Source organism: Pristiophorus japonicus, chromosome 8 (genome assembly GCF_044704955.1).
Source record: "Pristiophorus japonicus isolate sPriJap1 chromosome 8, sPriJap1.hap1, whole genome shotgun sequence".
Classification (NCBI taxonomy): Eukaryota; Metazoa; Chordata; class Chondrichthyes; family Pristiophoridae; genus Pristiophorus; species Pristiophorus japonicus.
The window spans coordinates 204074024-204092567 of NC_091984.1; the positions used below are offsets into that span (position 1 = coordinate 204074024).

At 46.2% G+C, this 18544-nt stretch overlaps 1 protein-coding gene across 4 annotated transcripts in view; it reads right to left on the reverse strand.

The window, feature by feature from the left end:
- The window catches only part of kntc1 (kinetochore associated 1), a 153088-nt gene that overhangs the window by 130436 nt on the left and 4108 nt on the right, over positions 1–18544 (reverse strand). For all 4 annotated transcript variants that reach the window (XR_011594134.1, XM_070887790.1, XM_070887791.1 and 1 more), the window contains exons 3-8: positions 16613–16733; positions 14136–14251; positions 13660–13732; positions 10577–10654; positions 7545–7579; positions 7347–7457 (exon numbers count right to left, since the gene is read on the reverse strand). Coding sequence is in view for 3 of the 4 variants with exons in the window: in XM_070887790.1 (XP_070743891.1) it covers positions 7347–7457; positions 7545–7579; positions 10577–10654; positions 13660–13732; positions 14136–14251; positions 16613–16733 (534 nt within the window). In the remaining variant the exon portion in view is untranslated. The remainder of the gene's footprint in view (positions 1–7346; positions 7458–7544; positions 7580–10576; positions 10655–13659; positions 13733–14135; positions 14252–16612; positions 16734–18544) is intronic.

The window sequence follows — 18544 nt, forward strand, 5'->3', positions numbered from 1 at the left end:
TTTCTATTCCTGTACTGCTCGGAATCCTTCACAGGTGCTCGCAAGGCTACAATCAATGCAGCCCTGTACCTTTGTGTGATGTTATGTATTGATGTGTATATCGTCCTGGTACCTTAAATGTAATATAAGCACAATGGTACACCACAGAGGGCACTGTGGAGGGGAAACCTGAAAGTACCTGCATCAGGCAATATAAAAGGCTGACCACCACACTTGAGAGGCACTCTGGAGCTGAACAATAAAGTTCGAAGGTCACAGCAGTTAGATTAACACTAGACCGTGTGGAGTCAGTGATTTGTGTGCTACATACACCACATTGGTGACAAGGAAGCGGACGAACTCCACGCAACCATGGCTACTCTAAGCTCGCTAAAGGATTTTACCGTGGGCAATGATTGGGAGGCCTTTACGGAAAGGATCGAGTACTACTTCACAGCAAACGACCTGACGGAGGACACGGACGCAATGAGATATAAGCGTACGGCGATATTGCTCTCCAGTTGTGGAGATGAGGTTTACTGTCTCGTCAGGGATTTGCTGGCACCCGGGAGCGCCAGGGACAAGTCATACGAGGAGCTGACTGAACTCATTCGTGACCAGTTGAAACCGAAGGAGAGCATCCTCACAGCCAGATACAAATTTTACCGTCACTGCAGACCCGAGGGCCAGGATGTCACCAAATATGCTGCGGACCTCAGGAGACTCGCAGCGCCGTGTGATTTTGGCGCACACCTTGACGAGGCGTTACGGGACGTTTTCGTTATGGGGATTGGCCACGAGGGCCTCCTTCACAAGCTGCTGGCCACGGAACCCACAGCCACTCTGACAAAGGCCATCACCATCAGCCGGGCACATATGACCTCGACTTGCAGCACCAAGCAAATAATTCACAGTCTCGAACCCGGCAGGCACTGTCCACAGGATAGCGCCCACCACGGACAAAACTGCAGAACGTGGCTCTGCCCGGGGCAGAGAGCACAGACTTCAGGGTCCTGGAACTCAGAGTCCGCTGAGGGGGGCCAATCAAGCAGCACCATGCTGGTGCTGTGGAGGAAGCCATGGGGATCACCAGTGCAGGTTTGCGGAGTACACGTGCAATACCTGCCACACGAAAGGCCACCTTCAGCGTATGTGTAAAAGAAATCGGACTCACCATGTAGCTGAGGAGATGGGGGATGATCCACCATCCAGCGAGGAGCAGGCAGATGATGATGAGGTGTTGGGACTGTATACGTGCACCGACGATTCGCCCCCAGTGATAAGGGAAGTAAAAATCAACGGAGTCCCTGTGAGTATGGAAGTGGACACGGGCTCGGGTCCGTCGTTGATGAGTCGGAGAACTTTTGATAAACTGTGAATTAACCCAGCTGCACAACCCAAGCTGGTCCCGGTCACGGCGAAGCTGCGTACCTACACCAGGGAACTAATACCTGTTCTTGGCAGAGCGATGGTGCAGGTATCCCACGAGGACGAGACGCACGGTTTACCTTTGTGGGTCATTGCAGGCGATGGGCCGACACTCCTCGGCCAGAGGTGGATGGGGACGGTCCGTGGGAGCTGGGAAGACTTCACCACGTCACAGGCTGCTGCTCCCCGGGGTGCTGCCGTGCCCCAGATCCCCGCCGTGCCCCGGGTCCCCAGAGAGCAGCGCCGACCGAGCTGGAGCTGCAGCCTCAATCCACCCACAGGCAAGCAGAGCAAGCCCCAGCCCCGGACCTCAGAGATCCTGCAGCCCCAGCCCCCACAGACAAGCAGCCCTGCAGAGAGGGGCCTAGTGGGGGGGAAGGGGGGCGAGCCGGCGGGGCGCTGCGGACGGGGTGCGAGGGATCCAGGATGGCCGGCGGATCGGAGGGGCCCACGCAAAGGGAGAGTCGGGCGGCAGCAGCATTAAGGTCGGCGGCCACGGCGGAGGCGGCTACGGACGCCGCGGGGGAGGCCACGACGGCCGCAGGAGAGGCGGCAAGTCAGGTGGCAGCGGAGGGAAGCAGAGGCTGCAGCAGAGGGCGGCATCCGGAGTGGCGGAGAACAAGATGGCGGCGGCCTCAGTCCAGAGCAGCAGAGCATCAAAGATGGCGGCACCCAAGGAGAAGCCTCGTGGAATCCTCCTGCATCAAAGGTGGCACCTTGAAAAGGAAATGCACACGGGAATCTTAAAAGGGCCTTACCATGTGATGGTCCCTACAAAAGGACTTCTGTAAGACAGAGCGAGTCTAAAATGAGCTATGTTAATGTGAGATTGCAAATTTATAATAAGAATTAATATTTTAATGCTGAATGGCCACTGTATTTGTGTAAAATAATGGATATGAAGTATAATTAATGATAAGAGCTAACAAGGAAATCAGGGATCCATTACCAGTCAATAACTCGTTAATGTACCAGATAACATGTACCATACTAATGCACTGTCTATGCCTACCTGCCTTCCGTTGGACAAGTGTGATGTTATGTATTGATGTGTGTTTCGTCGTCCTGCGTCCTGGTTTGGGGGGGGGGGGGGGGGGGGGGGGGGGGGAAGTGTGATGTTATGTATTGATGTGTGTATCGTCCTGGTATCTTAAATGTAATATAAGCACAATGGTACACCACAGAGAGCGCTGTGGCGGGAAACCTGGAAGTACCTTCAACAGGCAATATAAAAGGCTGACCACCACACCCGAGAGGCACTCTGGAGCTGAACAATAAAGGACAAAGGTCACAGCAGTTAGATTAACACTAGACCGTGTGGGGTCAGTGATTTGTGTGCTACATACACCACACTCTGGGAAGCCAGCAATCATGAAGAAGCCCACAGCCCTCTCATGGATCGCTTGTGCGGTCATTGGGAAATTGATCAAGTCATTCCTCCGTGCATACAGTGCAGCCGTGACCTGGTAAACGCAGGCATGTAGTGCACGTTGAGAGATGGTCACACATCTCCAGTTGTAGCCTTAAAACGATCCCGAGACATAGAAGGCAAGTGCAGCTGTTACCTTCACTTCAACAGAAAAGGCAGTTGGCGTTCTGCTTCTGGGCTGCAAATCTGCTCTCAGCATATCACAGATCTCAACGACAACTTCTCTGCTGAAACGCAGCCTTTTGACACAATCAACCTTGCTCATGTCCAGGTACGAGCGCCTGGCTCGATATTGCCGATGTGGGTAGGGTCCCCTGCCCATCAGCCTACGGGCTATGACGTTCCTGGTGCGGTGAGCTCTAATCAATTCTCTCTTGTGCAGTGAATTGCTGGCGAACCATTGCATAATCCGTGGTGTTGACAATGCAGCACCCATTCTGCAATTACAAACTGAAGTTTCAAACTGGCTATCTGGCTGCCTCTCCCAGTCCCCTGGCCGAATTGCCTCAGCCTCCCTCGCAGCTCGAAGGCAGCTTGCTGTGTCTTCGGCTGCCATTAGCCACTGCCGCCGCCCCTATCCCTTGGCCGAATGGCCTCAGCTTCCCTCGCAACTCGAAGGCTGCTTGCTGTTTCTTCGGCTGCCGTCGAGTCACTGACGCCGCCCCCATCTCCTACATGGAAGGAAGGCCTGCCTGAAGCACCGCAGCTCGAAGGCTCCTTGCTTCCATTGTTGTTGGGCTGCCGTCAAGTCACTGATGCCGCCCTTGTCTCCTACATGGAAGGCCTGCCTGAAGCACCGCAGCTCGAAGGCTGCTGCTGCTTCACACAGGTAGGAATATTCAATATTTTGTATTTACTTTGTTTATAATTTTTTATTCAGGATGGCTCTTTATTTGTATAAGTAAGACTGTTGAATGCTTGTAGAATGTAATTGCTTCCCTTCTCTTTCTCTCCCCCCCCCCACACCCCACCCCCCACACCCCACCCCCCCCACACCCCACCCCCCACCCCCCCCACCACCCCACCCCCACACCACCCCACCCCCCCCCCACCACCCCACCCCCACACCCCCCCCCACCACCCCACCCCCCCCCCACCACCCCCCAACCCCACCCCCACAGATTTGTAACCTACGCCTGATTTTCTAAGTGTAGGCAAGGTTTTTCTGAGCGTACAAAAATCTACACTTACTCCATTCTAAGTTAGTTTGGAGTAAGTGTTCACTGCCTAAACTTGCAAAACAGGCGTAAGTGGCCGGACACGCCCCCTTTTGAAAAAAAACCTGTTCCAAAATGAAACTGTTCTAACTGACTAGAACTGGAGCAAACTAAAAAAATAGGAACAACTCAGGCCGAAACTTGATCCGATAATTTCTCCTGCCTCAGCCTGTAGGGGACCCACTTACTTTCATTAAGCTTTTCCTTTTTACATACCTAGAGGCTTTTAGTCTGTTTTTATGTCTCTCGCTAGTTTAGTCTCATTCTATTTTCGCTTTTAAAAAAAAAAAAACAATTTCTTGGTCCTCCTTTGCTGAATTCTAAAATCCTCCCAATCCTCAGGCTTCCTGCTCTTTTTGGCAACATTATAAGCCTCTTCCTTTGATCCAATATTATCTTTAACTTCTCGTTGGCCACAGGTTGTATCACTTTTCTTGTGTTTTTTTTTGTACCTTAAAAAGGAATGCATGTTTGTTGTAAATTATGTATTAATTCTTTAAATGCTAGCCATTGCTTGTCTAGTCATACCTTTTAGTGTAATTTCCCAATCTACCTTGGCCAACTCTCCTCTTATACCTATCTGCCCCTTGCTGTTTCTTAGTTCCACCCAAACTGATTCTACTTCTGGATTTTCCAAGCCAAGATCCTTTCTCTCTAGTGTCTTTATCCGATCATTTATTATCTTCCTTTTCCATGTTGCCTATCTCTTCTAAAAGTTAAGTATCCTGGAATATTTAGTTCCCAACCTTGGTCACTTTGTAACAACACCTCCATAATGGCTATTAGATTAAACCTATTCATTTCTATCTCTGCTATTAATTCATCTATTTTATTGCGAATGCTTCATGCATTCAGATATAGTGCCTTTAGCTTTTTTTTATTTTTCCCTGACGTCACCTTAGTCAGCAATGCCGTATTATCTTTGTTACTGTCTCTGTCCCTTCCTGACCCACTCTGCTTATTTTCACCCAAAACTCTGCTCTGTTCCAGAGTCTTGATATTTCTCTTGCTGCTTTTAAATTTGTTCTTTTCTGAATCCTCCCACCCACCCCCGGTCATTGGTTTAAAGCCCTGGCTATTCATTCACCAGGACACTTGTTCCAGCCTAGTTCAAGTGGAGCCTGGCCCAACAGAACAACTCCCTCTTTCCCAGTACTGGTGCCAGTGCTCCATGAACCAAAACCCTTACCTCCCACAGCACTGAGCAACACATTTAACTTTCTAATCTGTTTATCCCTATAGCAATTGGCACGTGGCTCATGTGACAATCTAGAGATTACCACCTTTGAGGTTCTGCTTTTTAATTTGGACCCTAACTCCTCAAACTCTTCAGCAGGACCTCATTCCAATTCTACCTATGTTGTTTGTTCCTACATGGACCACAATTGGATCCTCCCCTTCCCATTCCAAGTTCTTCTCCAGCCGCGAGATGTCTTTAACCCTAGCACTGGGCAGGCAACACAACCTCCGAAAACCCCGGTCGTGGCTGCAGAGTACTGTCCCCTACCACAACTACATTCCCCTTCACTGCCCCCACTTGAATGGCCTCCTGCACCATGGTCAGCCTGCTCATCCATCCTGCAGGCTTTTCCCTCATCCACATAAGCAGAACAAAACTCATACTTGTTGGCCAAGGGCAAAGGCTGAGGCTCCTCCAGCACTGCACCTGGGGTCCCCTTTACCTGCCTGAGTTGCAGTCACACCCTCCTGTCCGACCATTAACCAGACCTACACCACTACCTAATCCAAGGGGTGTGACTGCCTCCTGGATCAAAGTGTCCAGGTAACTCTCCCCCTCCCTGATGCTCCACAATGTCTGCACCTCAGACTCCAGTTCAACCACCTGCAGTACCATCCCTATATGACCATGTTCTATTTAATTAAATGTAATTAAATTTGTTTTTTTAGTAACTTGGTTTACAGTTTAGTTCCTTAACTTCGTAATTCAATCTGTATTAAGTAATGGGTAATGAAATTAAATATCTACCTGTAACACAAAGCACTACAAATAGTGTGAGCAAAAACATGCAACTTGTTCCCCCTCCCTTTCCGAATTCCCAATAAACCATTCTAAGTCCACTCTGTGCAAGCACAACAGGACTCCCAACACAAATAAACAAACGGTTTATAAATAGTTGTCTCTAACTTTCTCCATAAATTCTTTATTAATGATTTATTATATATGTTTTGTGTTTAACGCACTTGATTACTGATGCAAAGCAACCTTGGCAAAAAAAAAGATACCCAGCGGTTCAACTTCCAATCGTCCTCTGTTTTTCTTCTAAGGCAGTCCCTCGGAGTCGAGGATGACTTGCTTCCACACTAATATGAGTTCTCAAGTGACAATTTCTCTCTCTCTCAAAAAAGAGTTCTAACAAAAGATCATCAACCTGAAATGTTAACTCTCTTTCTCTTTCCACAGATGCTGCCTGACCTGCTGAGTATTTCCAGCATTTTCTGTTCTTAAATTTGCTTCAAGAGCTGGCAAGTTGCTACAATTACCAGGAATTGCCGATTTAAATCATTTCGCCAGGAATACTTCAACAGTGGTCTTTAAAGGGGATAGACCAGATCAAATATTACTCCATTTTAATAGCTAAACATCACAACTGTGTTCTAGACTATCTCTGAGCACCACTGTAAGAATGAAAGACAGACCTGCATTTATCTAGCACCTTTCACGACCACTGGATGTCCCAAAGCACTTTACAGCCTATGAAGTAGTTTTGAAGCGCGGTCACTGTTGTAATGTAGGAAACATGGCAGACAATTTGAACATAGCAAGCTCCCACAAACAGCAATGTGATAATGACCAGATAATCTGTTTTTAGTGATGTTGATTGAGGAATAAATATTGGCCAGGACACTGGGGATAACTCCTCCTTTGAAATAGTGCCAAGGGATCCTTTCTGTCCATCCGGGAGAGGAGGCAGGGCCCCAGTTTAACATCTCATCTGAAAGACGACACCTCCAACAATGCAGCACCCCCTCAGTACTGCACTGGAGTCAGTCTAGCCTAGATAGTTGTGCGCAAGTTTCTGGAGTGGGATTTGAAACCACAACATTTTGACTCAGTGGCGAGGGTGCTACCCACTGAGCCATGGCCGACATTGTATCCTCAAACACAGATTAACCCTTCCCCCGATAAAAAGAACACACTCAATTCTAGGTACTTTCATTGATAGTAGTTTGATGCAGGTCTCAGCAGCTAAAGACCTGCATCATTGTGGTTCAGAATTTGTAAACAACTATTGATGTCAAATAACTATTACAAACTATTAAGAAGGACTTACCCCAACTAGCAGTTTAACATTATTTTTCAAACTGTCAATCACTGCATGATTACAGCCAGCTGTGTGCCTATCCTCAGTCCGAACAAACTTAATCTTGATCTGTTCCTTTAGCTAATAGGATGAGAAAATACATTTTAAAACAAACTGTAATGTGTGTTCCTGCAGTATTAAGACATTTAAAAAGTCTCGAGGTCTTACTGCTTTTGTTGTATCAAAGTCCATCTTCTCAATTGCTGCATCAAAGAAAAAGAAAAAAAAAAATCAGAAAAAACAAATTATAAATCTTACTGAAGCACAACAATAATTTCAAATCACTAAAAGATCGACTGCGGCATTGCTCACAAAATGAGCTAGTGGGTGAGATGTATATCAGCATTATGACAAACAGTGATTTCATCAGTATTGGTGGAAGGCAAAGGGATCTAGGAACATTGGGCAGGAGACCTGGGATCTGGCCGCACAGGGACGGTTCTCAGGCTCTAGCAGTAATTTGAAGGAGGTCCCAGGGTCTGAGAACAGGGGGAAGAGAGATCCTGATGTCTAGGAGTATTGGAAGCAATCATGGGATCAGGAGCACAGGGAAGCCATTTATTCTTGAAAGCACTGAGAGTCCTGGGGAGGAATTCTGGGAGCATGGGGGTGGGAAAAAAAAAAGAGGATTCTGGAAAATGGAATCAGAACTGCAGGTGCACCCCCCCACTCCCCTGGCAATACATTACTGTCTCCCAGCCTCCTTCTCAGACTCACCCATGGCCCTTTTTAACCCAACAGGCACCCTCACTGTTTTTCCCCATTGTCAGCCAGTTTCTACTCGTACATTTCTACCTTAAAGGTTGGGGTGGTTTTTAGGCTTATTGGGTGCGATAGTGGAGGTGGGCATGCATCGGAGATTAATGGAGAGGGGACACTGGATGTGTGCACAATGGAGGGTGGTGACAGGATACAGGAGGATGCTCCACAGACAGAGCAGGACATAAAACATAAAACAGCAGTGCAATGTGGAGGATTCCTCTTTTCCTCCCCTCCATTAGAATGAAACAACGAACACTTGCATTTCCCAATTACAAATCCAGAAAAAAATATTTTAAAATGCCCAATAAGAGTGTTTTTCAGCACTGTGAAGGCATGATAAACAACCAAAACAAATTTCAAGCACTGGTCAGCTTGGTCGTAGCTGGGAACCTGGGACCTCTGGGGAAATTGTGGGCAGACTGTCTGATAAAATTTAAAGCGGTCTTTGGGCAGGGTGTGGGTGGAGGGCTGAGGAAGATATACAGGCTCTTGTCTAAAAGATGAGACTTTAAACAGAGACCCCGTCTGCTCTCTCAAGTGGACATAAAAGATCCCATGGCACTATTTCGAAGCAGAGCAGAGGAGTTACCCCCGGTGTATTGGCCAATATTTATCCCTCAATCAACGTAACAAAATAAGAGATTATCTGGTCATGATCACATTGCTGTTTGTGGGAGCTTGCTGTGCGCAAATTGGCTGCCGCGTTTCCTACATTACAACAGTGACTACAATTCAAAACGATGTCTCCGCAAGATCTTACAAATCTCCTGGAAGGACAGACGCACCAACACCAGCGTCCTCATTCAGGCTAACATCCCCAACATTGAAGCACTGATCACACTTGATCAGCTCCGCTGGGCAGGCCACATAGTCCGCATGCCAGTCACGAGACTCCCAAAGCAAGAGCTCCTTCATGGCAAACGAGCCAAAGGTGGGCAGCGGAAACGCTACAAGGACACCCTCAAAGCCTCCTTGATAAAGTGCAACATCCCTACTGACACCTGGGAGTCCCTGGCCTAAGTGGAGGAAGTGCATCCAAGAGGGCGCTGAGCACCTCGAGTCTCAATGCAGAGAGCATGCAGAAATCAAGCGCAGGCAGCGGAAAGAGCGTACGGCGAACCAGTCCCACCCACCCCTTCCCTCAACGACTATTTGTCCCACCTGTGACAGAGTCTGTGACTCTCGTATTGGACTGTTCAGCCACCAAAGAACTCACTTCAGGAGTGGAAGCAAGTCTTCCTCGATTCCGAGGGACTGACTATGATAATGATGACACTTCAAAATTATTTCATTGCCTGGTGATCATGAAAGGCGCTATATAAATCCAAGTCTTTCTTTCTTTAAAAAGAAAATAACGGGTATTTATGGTCAAAGTTTGGCATCAGTGTGAAGTGACTTCACCTCTCAGCAACTCTGTTGTTATAGTGTAAATACAGCCTGAATCCAATCAAGACACTACCGAGCAATCGAACAAAGCAAAGGGAGTTTCACTAGAGAAAAGAATTTCAATTTGCTTCAGAATCAGTTTGAGCCTTTGTACCTAATTCACATCAATTTAGCAAAGCAGTTTCAGCTTTGCAACAAAGCTCTTAAAAAAAAAAACTTATATTGAAGTGAATTCCCATTCCACATCAGAAAACCAGGGTGGATGGGGCACTGGGTGCAATGCTTGTTCAATTAAGATTTTAAATACTGCGACTGGGGACAAAACTAGCCTGGCTGAAGAAAAAGCTAGGAACCTGGGGTAAGGACTGCACGTTCAGAGTCCCCCAAAGCTCTGTCCTCATTTACATGTTACCCCTTTGTGATTTCATTCACAAGCCACATCTTCTGCACTTAATGTAATGTCACTCAGTTGTACTTCTCTACCAGCTCTCTCAACCCCACAGCCACCCAAGTGTTAAGCGCCTGTCTGACATCAAGTCATGATGAGCCACAATTTCCTCAAACTTGCTATTGGAAAGAACAAAGTCATAGTCCACAATACACAGACCCTGCCATAAACTCCGCTCCCTTAACTCTGATTTCAGCCCAGTTACTGGCCACTCACCTAGGCTAAACCAGACCATGCAAAAACTTGTCATTCTGTTTGGCACTGAGTTGATCCTATCCATCAGCAAATCCCATACCATATCTATCACAAAGACCGTATATTTCCACCTGCACAACATTGTCAGCCCTGCTCCTGCTTCATCACCCGAAGTCCTTGTCCATGCTTTTCCCATCTCTATACTCCCATCCTCAATAAACTCCAAAATGTAGATGCCTGTATTCTTTCCAAATCAAGTCCCGCTCACCAATCATTCTCCTCACTTACAAAAGGACCCATTTACACCGCCACTTCCCTCCCTCCCTCCCCCCCCCCCGCCCCCGCCATTTTCCTGTTTCTTTCCAAAATGTGCTAGAAAGTAAATCCTATTTAAATGCAAGTCTTTTACCTCGTTGAAGTCTGGCAAGCTGAAGGCATGAAACCCAGAAGAAACCATCACTAGTTAGCAGGACCATGCAGTAGGTGCCTAAAAGGAAAATAAAAAGTTTATAGCCCGAAACTGTATAGAATGGGAATCCTTATCTTGAACAGACATTTGTATTTCAGCTTCTTCCAGCAGATAGTTGTCAGTTACAGTTGAACATTAAAGAAAATGACTGATTGCTGCACAACCAAAGCAAGCACAACCAAAGCAAGCCCAAGGGGAAGGGAACACCAACTAAGAAAGAGACTGATGACATTGTGCTGATTTCCCCAGCCTATGAAAATGTAATACAATAAAGGATGAGGGGGAAGTAAAAAGAGAAAAAAATTACATTTAAATGACCTTAAAGCAGAATTTTAAAAAGATTTAATCTGAATTTAACATTCAAACAAGTACAACAGCTTGCATTTATATAGTGGGTTTAACATCCTAAAGCATTCCAAGGCACTTCCCAGGAGGGTCAACGAAATTTGACACCGAGCCACATTATGGTGGTATTAGGACAGTTACCCAAAGGCTTGGTCAAAGAGGTAGGTTTTAAAGGAGTGTCTTAAAGGAGACTGTGGTAGAGAGGCGAAGAGGTTTAGGGAGGAATTTCCAGAGCTTAGGGCCTAAGCAGCTTAAAGCACGGCCGCCAATAGTGGAGTAATGTGCAATTGGCTAGACTTATACTCACTGGAATTTAGAAGAATGAGAGGGGATCTCATAGAAACGTATAAAATTCTGACGGGACTGGACAGGTTAGATGCAGGAAGAATGTTCCCGATGTTGGGGAAGTCCAGAACCAGGGGTCACAGTCTAAGGATAAGGGGTAAGCCATATAGGACCGAGATGAGGAGAAACGTTTTCACCTAGAGCTGTGAACCTGTGGAATTCTCTACCACAGAGAGTTGTTGAGTCCAGTTCGTTGGACATATTCAAAAAGGAGTTAGATGTGGCCCTTACGGCTAAAAGGATCAGGGGGTATGGAGAGAAGGCTGGGATGGGGTACTGAGGTTGAATGATCAGCCATGATCATATTGAATGGCAGTGCAGGCTCAAAGGGCCAAATGGCCTGCTCTTGCACCTATTTTCTATGCAAGAGGCCATAATTGGAGGAGAGCAGAGTTATCAGAGGGTTGTAGAGCTGGAGGAGGTTACAGAGATAGGGAGGGGAAAGGCCATGGATGCATTTGAACACAAGGATGATAATCTTTAATGAAGAAATCATTTGTAATGAACTAGGTTAAATTGGCTGAAGAGCAATAAAAGAAAGAGTTTTCTATAGGTGCACAAGTAGTAAGAGAACAGCCACGATGGGGGTACAACGAAGAGATGAAGGTGGCAAGCTCTGGAGGACAGTGTGAAATACCAAGTAAGCACTTTGCCTAAATGTTCACAGAAGAGGCAATATCGAAATTGTAGAACCACCAGGTTTAAAAATGTTACCATATGTTATTAAAGACATTACTATAAACTTAATCCTGACAAATCACGAGCACCTGATGGATTACACCCAGGATCCTGAGAGAAACTTAATAGCAGCAGAACAGACTATAATTTTACAAAATTCCTGTGGAAAGGAAACCAGTGCTAGAGGACTGGAGGGTGGCAAAGAAAAACAGAATAAGCCAAGAAATTAGACCAGTTAGACTTACTTCAGGTGTTGCTAAAGTATTGGAGTCTATGATACGGCATTGAATTATTAAACATTTGCAGAAACATGAGCTAATCAAGTCCAGTCAGTACAGAGTTCTAAATGGCAGGTTGTGCTTGACCAACCTCAACATACAACAGTAGATAAATGAAATGTGGAATTTTTTCAAAAAGCATTTGATAAAATATCACAAGAAACTTACGTTAATGACATATGGATTTAAGGAGTGTGTGGTCAAATAGACAAAGTTGTTGCAGGGCAGAACACAAAGGGCAGGGGTAAAAACAAAGCCTTTCAGACTGGAAAGATGTCGTGAGTGGTATTCCAAAGGAATTTGAGTTAGGGTTGCTCTTATGTCTACCATATGCTTAAATGATGTGGACTTAATGATCTGGATTGGGAATAAAAGGAACGATGTTGAAATTTGCTGATGACTCCAAATTGAAAAGCATGACAAATTGTGGCAAGGTCTGCAGGGGGGCCTAGATAGACCAGCACAATGGGCAATGTAGAAAAATCTGAAATAATACATTTGGAAGCAATAGGGAAAGGAAATAAACCTCAAATGGAAGAGAGGAACAAAGGGACCTTGATGTGAACGTAAGCAGATATTTAAAATTGAGCAAGTAAATAAGGCCATTAAATGTGAAAAACAAAATCCTTGGTTTTATATCTAAAAAGGTACAGAATACAAAGCAAGGAATTAACGCTGAACTTGTACATTACATCAGTTAGGCTGCAGTTTGAATATTGTATCCAGTTATGAGCACCAATTATTATATAAAAAGATATAAAGCAATGATTCACCAGATATTATAGGGAGTGATGCAGCAGAGTATGTGCAACCTTACCATATCCAGTTTACACAAAAGATTGTGTTGTTATAACTCCCAGGTGATGCTACTGAATGACTAGATATTGGGTAGTCAAGGTAAACTCCAGATCAGAGGGGATGCAAGATCCACTTAAGGGAGAGATTGGTGATACTAAATCTGAAAGCATATCTAGTACTGACTCAAAATTAGTAACTAACCATCCTGGGGTGTTTTGCCTTTCAATTGTGTCTCCCTTGTGCTGGGAAAAAAAAATTATGGTGACCTCTGCCAAATACATCCAACAGCATAGCCAAAACCAGAGATCACGTTTGTTTTAAATCAGAAGGTTCTGCTCCAATAAAGGAAAAACTCTAGTGGTCTGCAGTACTCTAAAACTAGATAATCTTTTAAAAATTCACTGAATATACAGTATAAGCCTGGCTAGATCTGGAATTAACACAGAAACAATCAGGTCACATGAATTGCAACATTTGTTTTTTAACATGTTAACTTTTAAAATAAATTAACAGCACATTTCCTTTCATGAGTTTACTTCTGGCCAATAGCAATAGCACAGCAATGAAAGAAAGCTGTACCTGAATGAGGGACTTCCTTCTCCAAAGCAAGGCTCAGGTAGGCCTTCCCTTCTGAAGCGTTCTTCACCAATGACTTCCAAAAGAGACAAAAGTTTGTAAATTAATAGTTATTTCAGGAATTTAAATGCAAACTTCTAAATTAATAGATTAAACATAATTCTAGTGATACCAACATTGCTAATTACACTTTTATTGCTTAATATATGGAATATTTAGATGGTTCATATCTTATTTCCAAAAATAGTTAGCCACCATTTATCAATAGGAAGCCATAACATGAACTTAACGTTAAGTTGTCAGATCAAATACAGTACTACATACAAGTAAAGCAATCAAATTTCTCTGTAATCCTAAGAGAACAAGAACCTCGAAAGCCTCAATCACCCTCCTTGTAAAAATGCTTCAGTATTGGGATGCTTGGTCAACAAAAAAAACTGCCTAATTATTTTCAATGATTTAAGCAGATCTCCACTTACATTAGTTAATAGTGTCTGTCTGGACTTTACATGCAGTAGATGAAGATTTCCATTTCTTTCTCCAACCATCATAAACTGTCCTTCCTGACAAAGTGCCACCACATCCACTTCAGTATCTATAGTTGGTGTAATAGAAATCAAATATATTGAACAGAAATTGAGAAAGCCAATAGAATGGGAGTTAATGGAAGAGTGAGGTTCAGGATATACATCCCCCCCCCCCCCCCACCCACCTGTAACTGGACAAAAGAAACAGTTCAGCAGAAATCTGCAATTACTTCTGCCTTTGTTGCAGTTCTTTTAAGATTGTCAATGGTCACCCACAGCACGGAGTATTGTGATGCTCACCGTCTAAAGTGCTCCAGATTATAACTCAACATCTAGTTTCATACATGAAGGATAGTCATTTGGCTTGGAATAACAGGGGCAACCAACCATAGGCATCATCATAGGCAGTCCCTTGGAATCGAGGAAGACTTGCTTCCACTCCTAAAGTGGAGCTGAACAGTCCAATGCAAGAGCCACATTCGTCAGGGGAAGGGGGTGGGACTGAGTTGCCGCACGCTCCTTCCGCTGTCTGCGCCTGACCTCTCCACACTCAGGGCATTGAGATTCTGAACCACTGCAGTCGGTGAAGTGAAGGTACTCCCAACAGCACTGTTAGGGAGGGAATTGCAGGATTTTGAACCAGCGAATATGAAAGAACAGCGATATATTTCCAAATTAGAAGAGTGTATGACTTGGAGACGATGGTTTTTCCATGTGCCTCTGCCCTCATCCTTCGAGGTGGAAAAGATCACAGATTTGGGAAGCCTTGGCGAGTTGCTGCAGTGCATCTTGTAGATGGTATACACCATAGCCACATAGAAACATAGAAAATAGGTGCAGGAGTAGGCCATTCGGTCCTTCGAGCCTGCACCGCCATTCAATAAGATCATGGCTGATCATTCCTTCAGTACCCCTTTCCTGTTTTCTCTCCATACCCCTTGATCCCTTTAGCCGTAAGGGCCATATCTAACTCCCTCTTGAATATATCCAATGAACTGGCCTCCACAACTCTCTGCGGTAGAGAATTCCACAGGTTAACAACTCTGAGTGAAGAAGTTTCTCCTCATCTCAGTCCTAAATCGCCTACCCTTTATCCTAAGACTGTGTCCCCTGGTTCTGGACTTCCCCCAACATCGAGAACATTCTTCCCGCATCTAACCTGTCCAGTCCCGTCAGAATCTTATACGTTTCTATGAGATCCCCTCTCATCCTTCTAAATTCCAGTGAATAAAAGGCCCAACTGATCCAGTCTCTCTTCATATGACAGCCCAGCCATCCCTGGAATCAGTCTGGTGAACCTTCGCTGCACTCCCTCAATAGCAAGAACGTCCTTCCTCAGACTAGGAGACCAAAACTGAACACAATATTCCAGGTGAGGCCTCACTAAAGCCCTGTACAACGGCATTAAGAACTCCCTACTCCTATACTCAAATCCCCTAGCTATGAAGGCCAACATACCATTTGCCTTCTTTACCGCCTGCTGTACCTGCGTGCCCACTTTCAGCGACTGATGAACCACGACACCCAGGTCTCGTTGCACCTCCCCTTTTCCTAATCTGCCGCCATTCAGATAATATTCTGTCCGTGTTTTTGCCGCCAAAATGGATAACCTCACATTTATCCACATTATACTGCATCTGCCATGCATTTGCCCACTCACCTAACCTGTCCAAGTCACCCTGCAGTCTCTTAGCGTCCTCTTCACAGCTCACACTGCCACCCAGCTTAGGGTCATCCGCAAACTTGGAGATATTACACTCAATTCCTTCATCTAAATCATTGATGTATATTGTAAAGAGCTGGGGTCCCAGCACTGAGCCCTGCGGCACTACACGAGTCACTGGCTGCCATTCTGAAAAGGACCTGTTTATCCCGACCCTCTGCTTCCTGTCTGCCAACCAGTTCTCTATCCACGCCAGTACATTACCCCCGATACCATGCACTTTGATTTTGCACACCAATCTCTTGTGTGGGACCTTGTCAAAAGCCTTAGTGCATCTGTGGTAGAGGGAGTGAATGTTGAAGGTGGTGGATGGGTGCCAATCAAGCAGGCTGCTTTGTCTTGGATGGTGTCGAGCTTCTGCAATGTTGTTGGAACTGCAGAACAATCATCCAAGCAGGTGGAGAGTAAATGGTGGAAAGGCTTTGGGGAGTCAGGAGGAGAGATATTCACCTCAGAATACCCAGCCTCTAACCTGCTCTTGTAGACACAGTATTTATGTGGTTGGTCCAGTTAAGTTTCTGGTCAATGGTGACCCTCCCCCCAGGATGTTGATGGTGGGGGCTTCAGAAACTTTATCGATATGCTTTGTGTATTAACTTAAACAGGTCCTCACAGATATTGCTGCTGTCAGTATTCTAAGGGTCTGCTTCCCGAACTCTCTGTAGAACATTCTGGAACAAAAAATAAACTAGCCAACAATACTCACCAAACTGGAGCTGCAGCAGCACAGATTGACAAATCTGGTCCAAAAGCATTACTGATTGGTCCACAACAACCACACAGCCATCAGAACTGCTATAGGCATGAAGCTTGGGACTGGCTGTTACCTAAGCAACAAAAGAGAATATTAATTCTATACAACAGCTTTTAAACTTGTCAGTTAAAATCTTTTTAAAAATAATACTTGAAACTGCAGTATAACATTTAATATAGAAATGTTCTCCTCCCATTTCTCAGGACACAACGAAGGCTGTGAAGCTGCTAGACAGCGAGACCACCAAATGACAAAGTCATTGATCCACAATAAAAAAAAAACTTTGGTCTGGCAGCAAATATAGAATTTTGGCCAAGTTTCCACATGATTTGCTCCTGATTTTTTTTTTTTTTTTTAAGGAGCAACTGGTGTAGAACGGAGTATCTTAGAAATTGGAATTCTCGTCATTTAGTTTGCTCCAGTTCTAGTCAGTTAGAACAGTTTCACTTTGGAACAGAATTTTTTTTTTCACCAGGGGGCGTGTCCGGCCACTTACGCCTGTTTTCAAAGTTTCGTCAGTGAAAACTTACTCCAAACTAACTTAGAATGGAGTAAGTGAAGATTTTTGTACGCTTGAAAAAACCTTGTCCACACTTTAGAAAATCAGGCGTAGGTTACAAATCAGGTGTAGGGAATGGTGGAGGGGGGGGTTGTTTAAAGGGAAGTTTACAAACATTAAACACTTCAGTTTTACAAATAAAGAGCCATCATCAATAATAAATGATAAATACATCAATAAATCAACCAATAAATCAATCAAAAAAAAATAAGAAATAATTTTTTTTTTAAATCAATAAATAAAACATTTTCTACTTACCGACTGCAGCACCGGGAGCCCTCCAACAGCGTGCTGGGATGCCCCCCTCAGTGTGTCTATCATTCTCTGTCTGTCAGTGTCTGTGTTTCTGACAGCGAGAAGGAGATTGGGGGGAGGGAGGGAGAGAGAGAGAAGGAGATTGGGGGGGGGGGGGGAAAGAAGGAGATTGGGGGGGGGGGGGGAAAGAAGGAGATTGGGGGGGGGGGAAAGGAAGGAGATTGGGGGGGGGAAAGGAAGGAGATTGGGGGGGGGAAAGGAAGGAGATTGGGGGGGGAGGGGAAGGAGATTGGGGGGGGAGGGGAAGGAGATTGGGGGGGGAGGGGAAGGAGATTGGGGGGGGAGGGGAAGGAGATTGGGGGGGGAGGGGAAGGAGATTGGGGGGGGAGGGGAAGGAGATTGGGGGGGGAGGGGAAGGAGATTGGGGGGGGAGGGGAAGGAGATTGGGGGGGGAGGGGAAGGAGATTGGGGGGGGAGGGGAAGGAGATTGGGGGGGGAGGGGAAGGAGATTGGGGGGGGAGGGGAAGGAGATTGGGGGGGGAGGGGAAGGAGATTGGGGGGGGAGGGGAAGGAGATTGGGGGGGGAGGGGAAGGAGATTGGGGGGGGAGGGGAAGGAGATTGGGGGGGGAGGGGAAGGAGATTGGGGGGGGAGGGGAAGGAGATTGGGGGGGGAGGGGAAGGAGATTGGGGGGGGAGGGGAAGGAGATTGGGGGGGGAGGGGAAGGAGATTGGGGGGGAGGGGAAGGAGATTGGGGGGGGAGGGGAAGGAGATTGGGGGGGGAGGGGAAGGAGATTGGGGGGGGAGGGGAAGGAGATTGGGGGGGGAGGGGAAGGAGATTGGGGGGGGAGGGGAAGGAGATTGGGGGGGGAGGGGAAGGAGATTGGGGGGGGAGGGGAAGGAGATTGGGGGGGGAGGGGAAGGAGATTGGGGGGGGAGGGGAAGGAGATTGGGGGGGGAGGGGAAGGAGATTGGGGGGGGAGGGGAAGGAGATTGGGGGGGGAGGGGAAGGAGATTGGGGGGGGAGGGGAAGGAGATTGGGGGGGGAGGGGAAGGAGATTGGGGGGGGAG